Here is a 17,970-nt window from a genome sequence, read left to right as displayed (position 1 = left end):
CTGCAAATCAAATTTTATATTCGCAGTTTTAGGAGTAATTCTGGGAGTAATTCGTAAAAAAAAAAAGGATTTCGCAGTTCACATGTCTATGAGTAAAGAGATGCCAATATTAAAATTATTGAATTGTCTATTTATTTAACACCAAATGGACAGAATAACAAATGAGGGACTAAATTGAGCAAAAACACAAAAGTCTGGGACTAAATTGAGCGAAACACAAAAGTCTGGGACGATATTAGGTCACCAAAGTTGTTTAGGACGAAATTGAGAAAAACCACTATAGTCGAGGACGATTTTGGGTATTAACTCATTTTGGGTATTAACTCCTTTTATAGAGTTTATAAAGTTTATTGGTATTCAAAAACTTTTTTCACTTTTAGGAATCCTAGGGTCAAGTAGGTCATTGGATTGCACACGATAATGCAATTAGGTCACTGAATTTAAAAAAAATTACAATTGAATCGCTAAATTAACCCATTTCATGCAATTCGTTCAATTTGCAGGGGTTTTCAATTTCTAACATGTCACTCAAATTTAAAATGATTTAAAAAAAAAAGAGTTTCGTCTTCGTGGCCAGAGACAAAGAAATCTTCTTCGTCTCCGGTTAGAAGTGCCTACAATTCAACAAAGGGATCAGTCACCATAAACACTAAATTAAATGTACAACATATGTATTTCCATTCAGTTTATAGCAAGTTCATAATGTTTCTTCTATATGTTTATAAAAATAAAATTTAATGTACATAAACAGTATACTACAAATGAAAAGAATGTATAAACAAAGTTTCAAATGGATTGAGCGAGCACAATTCTCCTTTGAAGCGGTTCCATTTTCTTTCGTGATTTTTTTCCCAAGTATCCTGCATACTGCACTCATGTCAACAGACATTTAGAATCATTAAAACATGCATACATGCTAACCTCATGTAGGAGTCACTATTTCAATGAGGATTCGATAGGAGTTCGAGACCCTCGCAATGACCACATTTCATTCTATAATTTAGTTGTTCAATTTGAACCTAAGTGCCAGTTAGGTTGAACATCCACAATAAAATTTTTATTTCAAGAACTTTAGTCTCATTTATCGTGATAACTTCTCTATCAACTCCCTACTTAACTCTTTGATTAGCGAATTCGCTATATTTTCCTTCGACTTCACGTAGTCAACAGAAATAACACCCATTATATTGTGTCATTGTGATAATTTATTGAATAGAGTTATGTTTACGACGTATATCTCTAGTTAGACTTACCATTATACTCTGTACATATTACTTTGTACCGTTCCCATTGCAGCTTGACTATCACAGTGTATACAAATTGGAGGTACAATTTTTTTTCAATTAGGAGAATCAAATTCTTGTCCAGAATTCTAGTGACATGCTATTACAGGTCATTGATCAAATTTGAACTTCAATGTATTAGGACTCTATGTATATGAGTCTGTTTAGAACTTCTTATCCTTGTCACACTGTGACTCTCTACTTCTTATCATTGTCACACTGTGACTCTCTATTCTATATATTCACATCATCTGATCTCATTGTAATTAAGTTCAGAAAATATAATGCAATCAGTTCTCATCTGGTATCAGTTAGCTAGGGTTTTGTGATTCATAAAATTAAGAAGATGCAGCGCTGCGATGGCAACCTTAATTACCGTGGAGGTCAGCAACGTGGCTTCGATGATCCGTGTCAAATTTGTAAAGGTTTCGGCCACACAGGAGTCAATTGTTTTTGGCGCTATGATGATCCGTGTCAAATTTGTAAACGTTTTGATCACACGGGAGCCAATTGTTTTTGGCGCTATGATGATCCGTGTCAAATTTGTAAACGTTTTGGTCACACGGGAGCCAATTGTTTTTGGCGCTATAATGATCCGTGTCAAATTTGCAAAAGTTTCGGTCACACGGGAGTCAACTGTTTTCGGCAATATTCAGGGGCTCCGGGTTCTCAGGCTAATTTGGTGTTTCAGAATGGTTTAGTTGCTAAAACCTCGTCAAATTCTCATACTTGGGTTCCGGACACTGGAGCCACAAATCATGCAACTCCGAACATCGCTACCCTTCCTACATCGGAGAAGTACACTGGTAATGACACTTTACGTGTCGGTGACGGTATGAGTTTATCTATTAGTCATGTTGGCCATGCCTCTTTTAATACCCCTTCTAGATCATTTACATTGTCTGATATACTTCACGTTCCGCGTTTGTCTAATTCTTTATTATCTGTTCAGAAGTTTGCATCCGATAATAAAGTCTTTTTTGAGTTTCACCCCTCCTTTTTTGTTGTAAAAGATATCAATACCAAGGAAATACTTCTTCGGGGCAATAGTTCGGGGGGACTATACACACTTTCATTACCTAGTTCGTCTCCGTCAGCGTTTATTTCCGCTCGTGCCTCGGCTTACACTTGGCACAATCGTCTAGGTCATCCTCATAACCGTGTTCTTAGCCATATACTTCGTTCTTGTTTGGTTAGTGGGTCTCGTGATAATATTCGTTGTCATAATTCTTTATGCAATGCGTGTCAATTAGGCAAATCTGCCCGTTTTCCCCTCCCCCGTGTTGCTTCCTCTAGTTCTCAAGTCCTAGATCTTATTTACACAGACATTTGGGGTCATGCGCCCACTTTATCTACTTCTGGCTTCCGTTATTTTGTGATCTTTGTGGATGACTATTCCCGGTATACATGGTTCTTTCCTATGAAATTAAAGTCTGATCTTTATGTCATCTTTGATAAATTTCGTACTTGATACTGCTAATTACACGTAAGCAATATATAACAACACGAGACCAATTAAAGCAAGTAAATATCTTTATTGATCACGGTAAAGGCCCTAAGTACAATCTACTTGGTTGCTCTGAGTACCGACTGACTGCGGTCGGGATTCTCTAACAACAACCTATCGATCGTCCAAAAGTCCCTTACACTGTAGCTACTGTGGGTATTTATAGCCGCTATGCCGGGGACAAGATTCCAGCCGTTCGGCATGCCCTCCACGTAGCTACCATGTGTCATCCTCCCGGGTGCCCTGCCTGTCGATGTAGAGAGCCGCCACGTGTCCTTCGTCAGCTCTTTCGCCAAAGGGCTATCGCTCGGTGGTCGACACCGTCGCTCGGGCAACTCTCGGTCGATCTACGACCGGGTTCTTCTCGTGGAGCCCGACCTGTTACCTGCAAAGACAAGGAGAAAGAGACAAAGGCTCCTTGGCCGGGTATCCCGGGCGGTGCACTCAACCAAGAAATCCGCAAGAGCTTGACCTTTAATAGCCGGTCTCGGTCGGTACTCGATCGCGTACTGGGTCAACATTAACGCCCATTTGACTAGGCGGCCGGACGATGAAGCAGTTCGGAGGACTGGCCCGATCGGCTGATCGGTCAACACGCGAATTGCTCGACCTTGGAAGTAGGGAGCCAACTTCTTTGCGGCAATGTATAAGGCATAGACGACCTTCTCTAGCCGGGAGTACCGGAGCTCGGGACCATGTAGCGCGTGGCTTACGTAGTACACCGGTCGCTGGACCCCTTCCGGATCGGTTCGGCACAACACTGCGCTTACTGCGCGATCGGACACGGCGAGGTACACGTCTAGCTCTTCCCCGAGCTCAGGCTTTGAGAGCACGATCGGTGACATGAGGTATTCCTTCAGCTCATCAAAAGCCGCTCGGCACTCTTCGTCCCAGACGAATCCATTAACCTTCCGCAATACCTTGAAGAAAGGTAAAGCGCGTTCGGCTAGCTTGGAGAGGAACCGGCTGAGGGCTGCCAACCGACCGGTCAATTGCTGGACCTCCCGAACGGTGGAAGGTGGCTGCATGTCCAGAATCGCTTTTACTTTGGCCGGGTTAGGCTCGATTCCTCTCTTGGTCATCATATAGCCGAGGAACTTGCCGGTCTGAACCGCGAATGTGCACTTGGTCGGGTTCAGCCGCAACTGGTACTTCCTCATGATCTGGAAGCACTCCCGAAGGTCCCGAGTGTGGTCGGATCGGTCCCGACTCTTGACCAGCATATCATCGATGTAAGCCTCCATCGTTCGGCCCAGTAGATCAGCAAAGAGCATGTTGACCATCCTTTGGTAGGTCGCTCCTGCATTTCGGAGGCCGAACGGCATCACTCGGTAACAATACAGCCCATCCGGGGTCACGAAGGCTGTCTTGCTTTCGTCTTCATGGTGCATCATGATCTGATGGTATCCCTTAAAGGCATCCATGAAGCTCATTAACTCGGCCCCGGCCGTCTCGTCGACCATCTGATGAATGCTCGGTAGAGGATACGGGTCGAGCGGACAGGCTTTGTTGAGGTCCGTGAAGTCGATACACATCCTCCAGGCTGGGGGCTTAGGAACTAGAACGATATTTGCCACCCACTCGGGGTAGACTACCGGACGGATGTGTTCGATCGCCGCCATCTTTTTGACTTCTTCTCTTACAAACTCGCGGCGATCGGAGGAAAGGTGCCGGGTTTTTTGGACGACCGGCTTAGCTGCCGGATCGACGGCCAATTTGTGACAGATGACCGACCGATCGATCCCGGGCATGTCTTCAGGCCCCCATGCAAAGATATCAGCGTACTCCCGGAGCACGGCCAGAACTTCCGCTCGAATCTCGGGGGTGAGGGCTCGTCCAATCTTTATCTTCCTGTCCGGGCGGTCCTCGGACAGGGGAACTTCTTCAATTTCTTCGGAAGGTTCAGGCTGCTCCTTCCGTTCCTTAGCCTCCTCTTTGGCTATGGTGTTCACCCGGGAAGATGGACCGGAGTCACGTCTATTGACCGCTCGGGTGTAACACTTCCGGGCGGACTGGACATCGCTACGGACCACGCCGACCCCGTTGGGGGTGGGGAATTTCATGCACAGGTGGGGCATAGAAATTATCCCACCGATCTTCATAATGGCGGGTCGGCCCAAGATAATGTTGTGGACGCAATGGAGGTTGACCACAACAAATTCCAGCTTCGTTTGGATCGACTTTGGAGGCGTGCCGATCTCGACCGGGAGCGTTATTTTTCCCTCGGGGTAGATAAGAGCCCCGGTAAACCCTGACAGTGGTACACCGACCGGAGTCAGCTCCTTCCTGTCGAGGCCAAGCTTTTCAAACACGTCCAAGTATAGGACGTTCACACTGCTGCCCGTGTCGACCATAACCCTCTGGACGTCTGTCCCCTTAACGTCAATCGTGACCACGAGCGCCTCCATGCCGTGATCGCTGCTGGTAGGTTGGTCCTCAAGGGTGAAGGTTATGGGTTCCATCTTCTGCCTCTTCCCGATTCCGCGGGAATCTACTATTGCGACCGGGCAATTAGCCCGCGGTCGGGAAGCATCTTCCAGCCCACCGAAAATGACGTGGATGGTAGGCTTTCCGGACGGGCGGCTGCCGGACGGAGGGTCGGGGTCCCGTCGGTCGTCATGATGATCATCCCTTCTGTCTTGCCCAGATCGATCAGAGCGGTGATGGGAACGTCTATGATCCCTCCGATCGGTGTTCCTTTTGTTTTCCTCTCTCTTCCCCACACACTTGTCCAATTTTCCCCTGTTAAGCAGATCTTCCAACAATTGGCGCAAGTGGGTACACTCCTCCGTGTCATGCCCAGCGCATCGATGGTAAGCACAGTGCTTACTCTTGTCAGGGCCGTCTCGATCGGGATGGGGGAGTTTGATGAGATTGCAGGACTGGGCGTATTGCATGGCCTCCGCTGCGGATCGGTTCAAGGCCGTAAATTCCCCAGGCCTGGTGCGGGATCGGGGGTTGTCATCTCCCGACCTATGTTCCGCCCGGCCGGCCGGTTTACGGGACGAAGAGCCGACCTCCTGCAAGCGCTTGACGGCATTCGCCTCGCCGGCGTTGGCATAGTCTGTGACCCTCCGAAGGGCCTCCTCGTAAGTGGTCGGGGGGTGTAGGATGAAGTCCTGGTACAAATGTCCCGCCCGGAGAGATATGTGAAGCATGTGGGTGGCGGTCGCATCGTCCATAGGCTCGACCTCCCCGACTGCCGCTTTCCATTTGATGAGGAAATCGGTCAAGCTTTCCCCTTCCAGCTGCTTGGCCTTCTCGAGATACATGTAGGACTTCCTCACCACTTTGGAAGTGATGAACTTCCTCACAAATTTGATCGCCAGGGTCTCAAATTTGTCGATCGACCCCGGGGGCAGGGTACGGAACCACTCTGCTGCCCGACCGGTGAGGGTCGAGTAAAAGGCTCTGCACATCACGGCGTCCGAAACGCCCTTCAGCATCATGTTGCTGAAAAAATCATTCACGTGGGCCTCAGGATCTGCCCGTCCGTCATAACTCTTCTCTCCCGAGACCTTTAAGTCGAGCGGGTAAGGCTGGGCCATTACCGCTGCTGTGAAAGGCGTCTGGTGCAAGGTTGATTGGTTGACCGGGGGAGTTCCTGGGTACGCATTCCTGAGCTGCGCAACTTCCGCCTGGAGGTTATAGAGTAGTCCCCGGGTTTCGTTGAGCTCGGCGGCTTGAGCGGCTTGGGCTGTATCCCGAGCGCGTCGCCGCCGGTGAGATCTCGACCCGCTATACCCGGATGAAGCCTCGTGGCTAGCTTCCTGCATTTGTACGTCTTCGTGCCCGCGGTCCGGGTCTTGGGGTCCCAAACGTTGGCGCATCTCCGGTCGAAGACGATCAAAAGCTACCGCTCGGGCAACTTCTTCAGGGTCCTCCGCTTGAACGGCCTGAGCTGGTGCCTCCATCGCATCAGCACCCCCCGACCCCAACCGCGAATGAGCCGAGCGTCGAGCCCGGGACACGGACTGACGCTGCGGCTCTACTTGGGCGGCCGGTTGTACTGGAGGGGCGGCGGCTGGAGCTGTATAAGCTGGCGTATACGGTGGATACCCAACCGGGGAAGTGTAGCACATTGGTTGGCCTGGCCAGTACCCATACGGTGGAGGTGGGACCAGGTACGGATACTGGGCGGGATACATCATCGGCTGCTGTTGGTATGGCAGACCGGGTGTTGGGTATCCTGGTTGTATGTAATTCACCGGCTGCTGGGCGGCCGGGTATGTATTTGACGGATGCGGTGGCGAGAGGTTGAGGTTGAGGTCCATCGTCTGACCCTGCTGTTGGGTAGCATAGTGGTCGGAGGAGCTCGCCGCATCCGCCTGGTCGTCAGCAAAGTTGTTGTGTGCCCACGGATACATGTCGATATGGTGATCGGGTGCTCGTCAAGACGTTGGTTTCTTGCACGGGTCCCCACAGACGGCGCCAAAATGATACTGCTAATTACACGTAAGCAATATATAACAACACGAGACCAATTAAAGCAAGTAAATATCTTTATTGATCACGGTAAAGGCCCTAAGTACAATCTACTTGGTTGCTCTGAGTACCGACTGACTGCGGTCGGGATTCTCTAACAACAACCTATCGATCGTCCAAAAGTCCCTTACACTGTAGCTACTGTGGGTATTTATAGCCGCTATGCTGGGGACAAGATTCCAGCCGTTCGGCATGCCCTCCACGTAGCTACCACGTGTCATCCTCCCGGGTGCCCTGCCTGTCGATGTAGAGAGCCGCCACGTGTCCTTCGTCAGCTCTTTCGCCAAAGGGCTATCGCTCGGTGGTCGACACCGTCGCTCGGGCAACTCCCGGTCGATCTACGACCGGGTTCTTCTCGTGGAGCCCGACCTGTTACCTGCAAAGACAAGGAGAAAGAGACAAAGGCTCCTCGGTCGTGGTGAAGCTATGTCGGTCGGGATATTCCCTACCAGTACTCTTGTTGAACGGTCCTTTAATTGCAAAATAAAGGCCATTCAGTCTGATTTAGGTGCTGAGTACAGGAATTCAACATAGACAATCTTGTGCCTATACACATGAACAGAATGGTCGTGTTGAACGAAAACATCGTCACATTGTTGAAACTGGTCTGGCTCTTCTAGCTCATGCCTCTGTTCCTTTGAAATTTTGGGATTTTGCCTTTGAGACTGCTGTCTATTTAATTAACAGAATGCCATCTTCTGTATTAAATAACTCCAGTCCTCATCTCCTGTTACATAAATCCCCTCCTTCCTATCTTTTTCTTCGTGTCTTTGGGTGTTTATGCTACCCTCATCTTCGACCATATAATCGTCATAAGATGTCATACAGGTCTTCTCCATGTGTCTTCCTAGGTTATCCTGAGTCCTTTAGGGGGTACAGATGCATGGACTTACATACTAATAAGATTTACACATGCAGGCATGTCAGATTTGATGAAGAAGTTTTCCCCTTTGCTATTAAAACTTCTTTGCAGGATCTATCTACTCCGTTTTCTGGACCTTGGGCGGAATCTGTTCTCAGTCACAGCACACCTATTCCTGCCGTGTCCAATGATGAGCTGCCAGAACCGCCGCTACCTGCTTCATTCGAACCAGCCGTGGATCCTGGACAGGCTGCCTCGTCGGGTGATCCTGTGGAGCCTGTTGCTCGCCGGCGAGGCCGTCCACGTGGGCGGTCCATCAGGCCCAATGTCCGTACTCACTCTATGGCCACTCGCAGCAACGCAGATGCTCCTCTTTTTGTTCTAGCAGCTCAAGTGCATCCCACGGAACCCACATGTTACTCTCAAGCTGTCAAATATCCTGAGTGGCGTGAAGCCATGGACCAAGAATTCAATGCTCTCCTGCATAACCACACATGGTCTCTAGTTCCACCCACTGCAGGTATGAATATTATTGGTTGTAAATGGGTGTTTCGTACGAAGAGAAAGGCTGATGGTGCTATTGAAAGGCATAAAGCCAGGCTGGTTGCGAAAGGTTTTAATCAGGTTCCAGGTCAGGACTTCTTCGACACTTTTAGTCCAGTGGTAAAGCCTACGACTGTAAGACTCCTTCTATCTCTAGCTTTATCATCTGGGTGGTCTATCAAACAGCTAGATGTTCATAATGCTTTTCTGAATGGTAATCTGGCTGAAACAGTTTATATGAAGCAACCCCCTGGTTATATTGATGCTAACTTCCCGAATCATGTTTGTTTGTTAAAAAGATCTCTGTATGGGTTAAAACAAGCTCCCAGAGCTTGGTTTAATCGACTACATACGTTCTTACTATCGGTTGGCTTTCAAGCATCCAAGACAGATGTCTCTCTGTTCTATTACTCTAAAGACTCTGCTTTGGTTTATCTATTGGTGTACGTGGATGACATTCTTGTAATGGGAAGTGATCAAGATATTATGTCTCAGCTCTTGTCCAAACTGTCTGCTACATTCAAAATCAGAGATCTTGGTGAACCAAATTTTTTTCTGGGTATTGAAACAGTTAAGAGTGACAATGAGATTATTTTATCTCAACAACGGTATATGAATGATATTTTAAAACGGGCTGGAATGTCTGAATGCAAACCCCTTTCTACACCTATCTCTGTCTCGAAAACTGTCCCCTTCAATTCAGATCTATATGATGATCCCACACAGTACAGGAGTCTAGCTGGAGCACTGCAATATCTCACTGTCACACGACCTGACCTATCCTTTGCAGTTAATCAGTTATGCCAGCATATGCATGCCCCCACCATATCACACTGGGAGCAGCTCAAACGGGTACTCGGGTATGTTAAGGGAACAGTTGATCATGGTTTACGCATACGACGGTGCTCATCTAGAGACATTCATGCTTTCTCTGATTCTGATTGGGCTGGTTGTCCTGACGATCGAAAATTCACGAGTGGTTTTGCTGTTTTCTTGGGGAGTAATCTTATATCATGGGTTTGCAAGAAACAGAGAACTGTTGCCAGGTCATCCACTGAGGCTGAATACAAAGCTCTTGCAGATGTTTGTGCTGAGGTTCTATGGACTATGTCATTATTGCGTGAGATACAGATTCCGGGTATTTCCATTCCAAAATTATGGTGTGATAATCTAGGAGCTACATATATGAGTGCCAATCCAATCTTTCATGCGCGCACCAAGCATGTGGAGATTGATTATCATTTTGTTCGTGATCGAGTAGCTTCGGGCGATATCCAAGTCAACTTCATCTCCACAAAGGATCAACTTGCTGATATCTTCACCAAAGCTCTGCCTGGACCTAGATTTTCTTCCTTAAGGGACAAGCTACAGGTTACTAGTATACACTGTGCTTGAGGGGGAGTATTAGGACTGTATGTATATGAGTCTGTTTAGAACTTCTTATCCTTGTCACACTGTGACTCTCTACTTCTTATCATTGTCACACTGTGACTCTCTATTCTATATATTCACATCATCTGATCTCATTGTAATTAAGTTCAGAAAATATAATACAATCAGTTCTCATCCAATGCACAAAAATAACATGTTGAATGGTTTAATTGTAACTTTTAAAAATTTTATGATTTAATTAATTTTTTGTATACCAGTTTAAGGTTTATTTTACCATTAAAAAAAAAATCAGCTGTTCGGACCATATAGTCCTTTTCTTCCATAAAATTCTTTAGCAGATAAAGGGCGAAACTAGTCAAATCAGGGCGTTTCTTTCCATCTGGAGAACCCCAAAAGGGGAGTGCTTTGAGAAGTTGAAAATTGAAATCTCCCAAAAAAGCAAAGAATAAAAATTTAAAATTGAAAAAAAAAGATAAAAAGAAAATAAAGCATAGAGAAAATCAAAATAACAATAATGCCAGCGAACCAAACACATCGAGAACAACCAGAAATTGCTTTTCTTCAACCCGTCTCCCCTTTTTCTTTCGTCTTGGGCTGTTTTTCAGATTGCGATTACTGACCCAACCCAGAAAGATTCAATCTTTTTCAGTTCCGGCTTTTCTTTATCACCAATAACTTGTGCTATCTATCTTCTTGTAAGCATCAAATATCCTTCTGGTGAATGGTGCTGCTCCTGTTGTTTATTGAGTGTCTTATGCTTGTATTTCTTGGGCGCTTTTTGCAGGTGATTCTTGATAAGGAATGTTATCTGGGTTTCGTAGATCATGGCCAGATCTTTTAATCTTTTGATCTCGCTGTAGGCTGTGAACCTCTCTAAGTTTTGACACAAGGAAGAGCTGCGGTTAGTTTACATCTTTTCTTCTCAGGTGAGAAGAGCCTAAATTGCATGATTGTGGTTTGAACCTTTACTGGAATTTGAGCTTTTGGACTATTCTGTTTATGGCATAAAAGAAAAAAGAACATGATTTTAAGTCTGCTGATAAAGGGGGATTTGATATATATGTGTAAATATTTCTAAAATATGGACTTGGTGTCAATTTTTTTCCACTAAAGGGAATGGGGAAATTGACTTTTATTGATGTAGGATCAACTGAAAAATCTGAGTTTTGATACAGTTGATAATTGTAATTTTCTTCATTTAGGAGTTCTCACCTTCTTGTAATGCCCAGATGAGAGGGGAAGTTATTTACTTAGACTGGAAGAACTTGAAACCATATGAAGGATGGATTGGTTTATGGTGGTGGAGAACAGCAGAGGTTTATGATCTGATGAGATCTTGCTGAGTTGCTGTTAGGATTTCGGTTTCTAGTGTCGTTTATCTTTGGGGATGTGTCTGTTTTGAAACACTGTTTGATCTACCTAGCTTGTTGGGTTCATACAAAAGAAACTCGAGTGTGTAGTTCCTAGTGATGATCAAACAGATATTCAATAAGCTCCCTCGGAAGCCATCTAGGTCTGTGGAAAATCGTGATGGCGGAAGCTCTGCTTTCTCTCCAAGTCCAATAGGAGTCAATTCCAACTCTGCTCCCGGGCTCAATCATGGAACTAAACTTCCCCAGGCTGTAAATGCAAAGGAGAATGGGAGTTCGGGAGTTTCTCCCTATGAAGCCTTGTTGCCGAGTTTTAGAGATGTTCCCAATTCCGAGAAGCAAAGTTTATTCATAAAGAAACTGAACTTATGTTCTGTGCCGTTTGATTTTACTGATCCCACAAAAAACTTGAAAGAGAAAGACATCAAACGACAGACCCTGGTAGAGCTTGTTGATTATGTTTCCTCTGCAAATGGGAAATTCACGGAAAATTCCATGCAAGAAATTGTTAAAATGGTATCCGTTAACTTATTCAGGGTGCTTACTCCTCAGCCTCGTGAGAACAAAATATTGGAAGCTTTTGACCTGGAAGAAGATGAGCCCTTGATGGACCCTGCATGGCCCCATCTGCAAATTGTGTATGAATTCCTTCTCAGGTTTGTGGCATCACCTGAAACAGATGCAAAGTTGGCAAAACGATACATTGATCATTCTTTCGTCGTGAAGCTATTAGATCTGTTTGACTCTGAAGATCCAAGAGAAAGGGAATACCTGAAAACAGTTCTGCACCGGATATATGGAAAGTTCATGGTGCACCGCCCATTCATTAGGAAAACAATCAATAATATATTCTATAGGTTCATCTTTGAAACCGAGAAACATAATGGAATTGCAGAGCTGCTGGAAATCTTGGGCAGCATAATTAATGGGTTTGCATTACCACTGAAGGAGGAGCACAAACTGTTCCTCGTTCGAGCTCTTATTCCACTTCACAGGCCCAAGTGCATACAAATGTACCATCAGCAGTTATCTTACTGCATTACACAATTTGTGGAGAAGGACTGCAAGCTTGCCGATACTGTTATTAGGGGTTTATTGAAATATTGGCCAATCACAAACAGTTCGAAGGAAGTTATGTTCTTAGGTGAGCTCGAGGAGGTCTTGGAGGCTACACAGCCCCCAGAATTCCAGCGCTGTATGGTTCCCTTGTTTCAACAAATTGGTCGTTGCTTGAGCAGCTCGCATTTTCAGGTCAGTGGTTTTAGTTTATTAGTTGATTTAGTTCTTTATACACTGGTGTTGCCACTTCACTGAATTAGTTAATTTCAGTAAAAGCTGATAGAACTCATTGAAACTTTTCAACTTGATATTTAATACTCGTTAAATTAATGTATATCAGCTTGCCTGAAATCTGGGCGTTTTCCTAGTAATTCTTAGATGGAGAAGAATCCAAGGGCTTCTAAGAGAACTTAGCAAATAAATTCCTTGTAGATACAACTAGGTCCCAATGAACTTCTTTCCTGGCATTCTCCGGTTCTTTGGCACATTTAATGTGCCTTCAACATTGACTACTCATACTGCCTGCTTATCTTCTCCACTAACTATCCTTGTTACAAAGACATTTCTTGCATCCTCACCTGTTCTTAGTTTTGCAAAAGAACGAGGAACTGGGAAATTAGACTTGAGTGGTGTGTGTTGAAAAACAAAGGGTTATGTCTGTCTATAGGGTTGTGTCTGTTTATGAATAGGTGCTTATATTAATAGTTATGTGTCTGTATATATATGTACTATGTTTCTTCATTAGAAACATAGAATTATAGAAATATATTGTAACCTTTCAGTATTATATACATTTTCTCATTCCTAAACTCTTCATCTTTGCTTCTGCCTAACTGGCGGGTGGTTGTTGTTCTCCACCCGACAGGCCTTTGGAGTTCTCGGTGTTCATACTTTATTTAATTCTTTGGGTATATTTGTCATTACTATGGGCTCTACTACATCCCCTTTGCTGCTCATGCTTTGTTTGCTCTGCCGCTCTTGATGAAGATTGTTGTTGGCAAGTCCTAGACTCACCTAGAGTGCTTATGTTGCTGTGAGGTTGTTCGTGTTAAGCTTCGCCCTTGGTGCATTCATCTTCATTCCCAAGGGTTGTGCATAGCGTCGTCTCTCTGAAGCCATCCAACAATGTTATCCTCTAGTTACATTTAATCTTCATTTGTAATTTAGAGTAAAGTGGAGTGTATGTTTTAATCCAAGCTTGGAACTTCCAGAGGTTCCAGCTTGAGGGGGAGTGTTGAAAAACAAAGGGTTATGTCTGTTTATGAATAGGTGCTTAAATTAACAATTATGTGTTTGTATATATGTACTATGTTTCTTCATTAGAAACGTAGAATTATAGTAGTATATTGTAACCTTTCAGTATTATATACATTTTTTCATTCCTAGATTCTTCATCTTTGCTTCTGCCTAACTGGCGGGTGGTTGTTATTCTCCACCTGCCAAGCCTTTGGATCTTTCAAATTCAACAGTGTGAACCTTTGCTGAAAAGTACTCCCTCTGTCCCATTTTGCATGTCTTACTTTCCTTTTTAGTTTGTCCCAAAATGTTGTCCTCTTTCTAAAATTGAACATCACCATCATTCTACTTTTTCCCAAATTACCCTTATGACTTTTGCTTTTATTTCCAAAAGTGAAAAAGTGAAGGGCATAATTGGAAAATACATAGCATTTACTTTAATTCCTTAAAAAGCGTGCAAAAAGCAAATGAGACAACCAATTCGGGACGGAGGGAGTAATATGCACATAAAAGATTGCTTCTTGCCTTCTTGTGTAATGGTAGTATAGACTAAAAATTTAACTTGATTGTTACATTTGCTTGCTTTTCACATTCCCTTTTCACTTCCACTAGTCTATGGACAATAATAGTATCTATATCATCATGTTATTCAATTTTATTCATGTAGGTGGCTGAGAGGGCCTTGTTTTTATGGAATAACGATCACATCGAGAACCTAATCAAACAAAATCGCAAAGTTATACTGCCAGTCATCTACCCTGCCTTGGAGAAAAATTCAAGAACCCACTGGAATCCAGCAGTGCAAAGCTTGACTTTGAATGTATGCAAACTTTTCTCTGATATTGATCCCGAACTTTTTGAAGAGTGCATGACCAAATTTCAGGAAGGCGAGGCCCAAGAACAACAGAAAAAAATGCAACGTGAAGCAACTTGGAAGCGTCTTGAAGAGATTGCTGCAATGAAAGCTGCAAGTAACGAACCAGTGCTCGTCTCTCGAAAGCTGACTCCTCGTGCATCATCTGGCTAGGTGGTACCCGATATGCTATTTATGCAGAAATAGCCTCATTGCGCTCGGTGGTATGTACAAGGATAGGAATCATAAGCAAGGAACTCGATTTATTGTAATGGGAAAATCACACTAGTCTTTCTTTCTTGGCGTTTTCATTATTCCTGAAATTTTTTGGTTTCACAGGTCACATGGGGTAAATGGGACACTATGTTGCATACGGGATACCAGGTTACCTCTATTCAATTTAGACACGAGGTGTGTACATATGGAATTGGGTGAAAGTGGCTGAAGCTTTTAGTCTGCACTGCACGCTTAGCTTGAGTGAATTTGGTTAGTAAACTCGGTCTTCATTGCTCTAGAAATTATGAGACTGAAAGGGCTTCATTTTGCTGGTAGTCTGTTTAGGTAATTTTGTAGTTTGAAATTTATGTACAATGTTCCGCAGTCAATATCGTACTCTATCATAATATGCTTGACAAATGCTGCCTGCCTTGAAATGCAACTAACTCAACTAAGTTTGTAAGCCAATTTAGTTCTGTTGAAGCCAGGTATATGGATTTTTCTTTCTTCACTCAAATCTATGGAGTGTTATAGGCAAATTATACCAAGGACTAGGGTCTACCTTGCATTGTAGACCCTGGTCCAAAAATAACTTTCAGATTCTGTATCTATAGTTGACACATTCTGTACTTGCAGTTGATAGTTTATGTACCTGTAACTATCATATTATGTGTCAGCAATTATCAAGTCAGATTCTGTATCTATAGTTGACACATTCTGTACCTGCAGTTGATAGTTTATGTACCTGTAACTATCATATTATGTGTCAGCAATTATCAAGTCAGATTCTGTATCTATAGTTGACACATTCTGTACCTGCAGTTGATAGTTTATGTACTTGTAACTATCATATTATGTGTTAGCAATTATCAAGTCAGATTCTGTATCTATAGTTGACACATTCTGTACTTGTAGTTGATAGTTTATGTACCTGTAACTATCATATTATGTGTCAGTAATTATCAAGTCAGATTTTGTATCTATAGTTGACACATTCTGTACCTGCAGTTGATAGTTTCTGTACCAATAGCTATCGTATTATGTGTCAGCAATTATCAAGTTATTTGTTTACATGTAGATAAATTGTTAACGGTAGATACAGAATTTTTGTATAAGGGTTCACAATGCAATATGAACCCTGGTCCATGGTATAACAATTGAGTATTATAGTTAATGTGTGTTGTGTTGATTGATGATGATTGAGCAAGCTGATGAATGCCTGCATGCAAGGGTGAATAATTGAAGTCCAGTTGTGTTGATGGGATGATTACAAATTAATATTCTTGGAATGAAATGTAGGTATATGCTCAGGAACTGCTCATCTAAGGCTAATGCCAAAGCATTTTTGTGTCCTCCACTGATAAAGAAGACTTGAGTTCTGCCATAATCTTGAGAGCAAGTGTTTTTTGTAGGAAAAGTACTTTAGGTATACTGTGGATGGATGAAAACTGAAAAGTGCTTCAGTTTAGACTTAAAAGAAAGATGCATAGATGATGATGATGTTACATGAACAGAAGTGACTAAAAAGTGCACCACGGGACTTAGCTCAATGATTCAAGGGTCACCGTAAAAGTCTTGTTCCAGTGGCAGGGTGGAGATTTGATTCCCACTGAAGACATAATCAGAGGTAATAAAGACTTCTTGTGCGCAGAGTGGACATAAAAGGGTGAACACAATTTAGCACTGATTGGGCGACTCACGATTTACCTCCTCCAGTGCCCTTATAATCAGAGGTAATGAAGATTTCTTGTGTGCAAAGTGTACATAAAGGGGCGAAGATTTCTTGTGTGCAGAGTGTACATAAAGGGGCGAAAACAATTGAGCACTGACTGAGCGATTCACGATTTATCTCCTCCAGCACCCTTGGGTAGGGATTTTGAGGACTTGGGAGAATGTAAATTAAAAAAAAAAAAAAAAAAAAAAAAAAGTGATTCTTGATTGTTGAAGATGGTGGACCTGCTTACCAGTGCAGTGGCGGACAGGTTTTGCTTTACAAATCTTGGCTTGTGTTGACTGCTTAGTTAAAATGCCATTTGCGCTGAATCAGATGGACCTGTGCCTGTATCGTACCATATCATATTTCAACAACAGAGTAAAGAGGCTTCAAAGTTGTGCCAATGTCCCTTGCCATACTCAAAAGTGTCAAATAAACCCTTGAATTTTATACAAAAGAAAAATTATAATTAAATACATCATTTGGACCCAATAGCACTTGGTGATACACCAATAACAACTAGTAATGAAGGTTATTTTAAGTTTTTGACAACCAAGCCCAAAGACTAACGACTGGCTGATCGCATGTTTCACTGAAGAAGTTGACCGGTGACAACTCTAAAATAATCTTCATTACCAATTTTTACATGTGAATAAATGACAAATGCACAAAAATAAAAATTAATGTATTTAGTTACAATTTTTTAGAGTTCAAGTTAATAATTTTTTCGTATAAAGTTATTTACCTCTTTTTCAAAAGAAAATAACCAAGCTTAGAAATAATTGAAATACCAACTTCACCCTTGAGTTTTGAAGTACAATATTAGCAAGAGCATCTCCAACTAAGAAGAAAGAGAGGGAAGAAAGCTATTGAAAAGGAGCAAATATGTTTTTCAGAGACAAACATAACGAAACGCGGCACGCAGCAACACAAATGGTGGGGGATAAGTCTGTCCCCCACTATTAATGCTACTTTAAAAAAGAAATAAAAAAAATTATGGGTATTCAACCTCAACAATCAAAAGCCGTTAGAGGCTGAAATTTATTCCCATTTCATGATTTTTTAATTTTTTTTTTTAAATCAGCCTCTATGCTTTTGATTTTTTATTTAATTTATAATTTTATATTTTTATTTAATTACGAGTTTAATTGCTTGAATTAAATTTATAAATAAATTATATTTTATAAAATTAAAATATATTTTATTTCGTAATTTATTTAATTATATTTATAATTGAAATTAAAAATTAAAAATTATAAAGCTAAAATTATTAATTATAGAAAAATAAATAAAATAAAGTTGAAACATTAATTATAGAAAAGTAAATAAAATAAAAAATAATGTGTAGAAATGAAAAGGGGGATTGAGAGAAAGGAAAATATTATTTATATTTTTATACGCTCAACTTTTACTTTTACACACAAAATTTTGATATAAACATCTGTATTGG

At 42.7% G+C, this 17,970-nt stretch overlaps 1 protein-coding gene and 1 long non-coding RNA gene across 11 annotated transcripts; both read left to right on the top strand.

Moving 5' to 3' along the window:
• The first annotated feature begins 712 nt into the window (after window positions 1–712).
• On the top strand, window positions 713–16,701 carry LOC109158254. The gene is made up of 3 exons (XR_002050342.1): window positions 713–739; window positions 7,187–7,188; window positions 15,885–16,701. It is a non-coding gene; the product is annotated as an uncharacterized LOC109158254 (long non-coding RNA).
• Window positions 10,587–15,323, top strand: LOC109158252 (serine/threonine protein phosphatase 2A 57 kDa regulatory subunit B' theta isoform-like). 10 transcript variants are annotated; one of them, XM_019306147.1, is made up of 5 exons: window positions 10,587–10,856; window positions 10,933–10,998; window positions 11,275–11,451; window positions 11,495–12,693; window positions 14,405–15,323. In XM_019306147.1, exons 4-5 carry the CDS (start codon window positions 11,542–11,544, stop codon window positions 14,762–14,764), a joined length of 1,512 nt encoding a protein of 503 aa, XP_019161692.1. In that variant the 5' UTR covers window positions 10,587–10,856; window positions 10,933–10,998; window positions 11,275–11,451; window positions 11,495–11,541; the 3' UTR covers window positions 14,765–15,323. The 10 variants fall into 10 exon arrangements, with proteins under 10 accessions (XP_019161692.1, XP_019161696.1, XP_019161691.1 ...); XM_019306151.1 differs by having other exon boundaries at window positions 10,587–10,767; window positions 10,857–10,973; window positions 11,275–12,693; XM_019306146.1 differs by having other exon boundaries at window positions 10,587–10,767; window positions 10,857–10,998; window positions 11,275–12,693.
• Window positions 16,702–17,970: the final 1,269 nt, after the last annotated feature.

This window comes from Ipomoea nil, unplaced genomic scaffold (assembly GCF_001879475.1).
Source record: "Ipomoea nil cultivar Tokyo-kokei standard unplaced genomic scaffold, Asagao_1.1 scaffold2805, whole genome shotgun sequence".
Lineage (NCBI taxonomy): Eukaryota > Viridiplantae > Streptophyta > Magnoliopsida > Solanales > Convolvulaceae > Ipomoea > Ipomoea nil.
The sequence above is the reverse complement of the archived record's forward strand: the minus strand, read 5'-3'. Positions and strand labels throughout refer to the sequence as shown.

Excerpts from the sequence above, each read along its gene's own strand:
- LOC109158252 (XM_019306151.1), top strand. The coding sequence starts at position 11,542 with ATGATCAAACAGATATTCAATAAGCTCCCTCGGAAGCCATCTAGGTCT. Across the intron at positions 12,694-14,404 it reads TGAGCAGCTCGCATTTTCAG|GTGGCTGAGAGGGCCTTGTT; the intron begins GTCAGTGGTTTT and ends TTATTCATGTAG.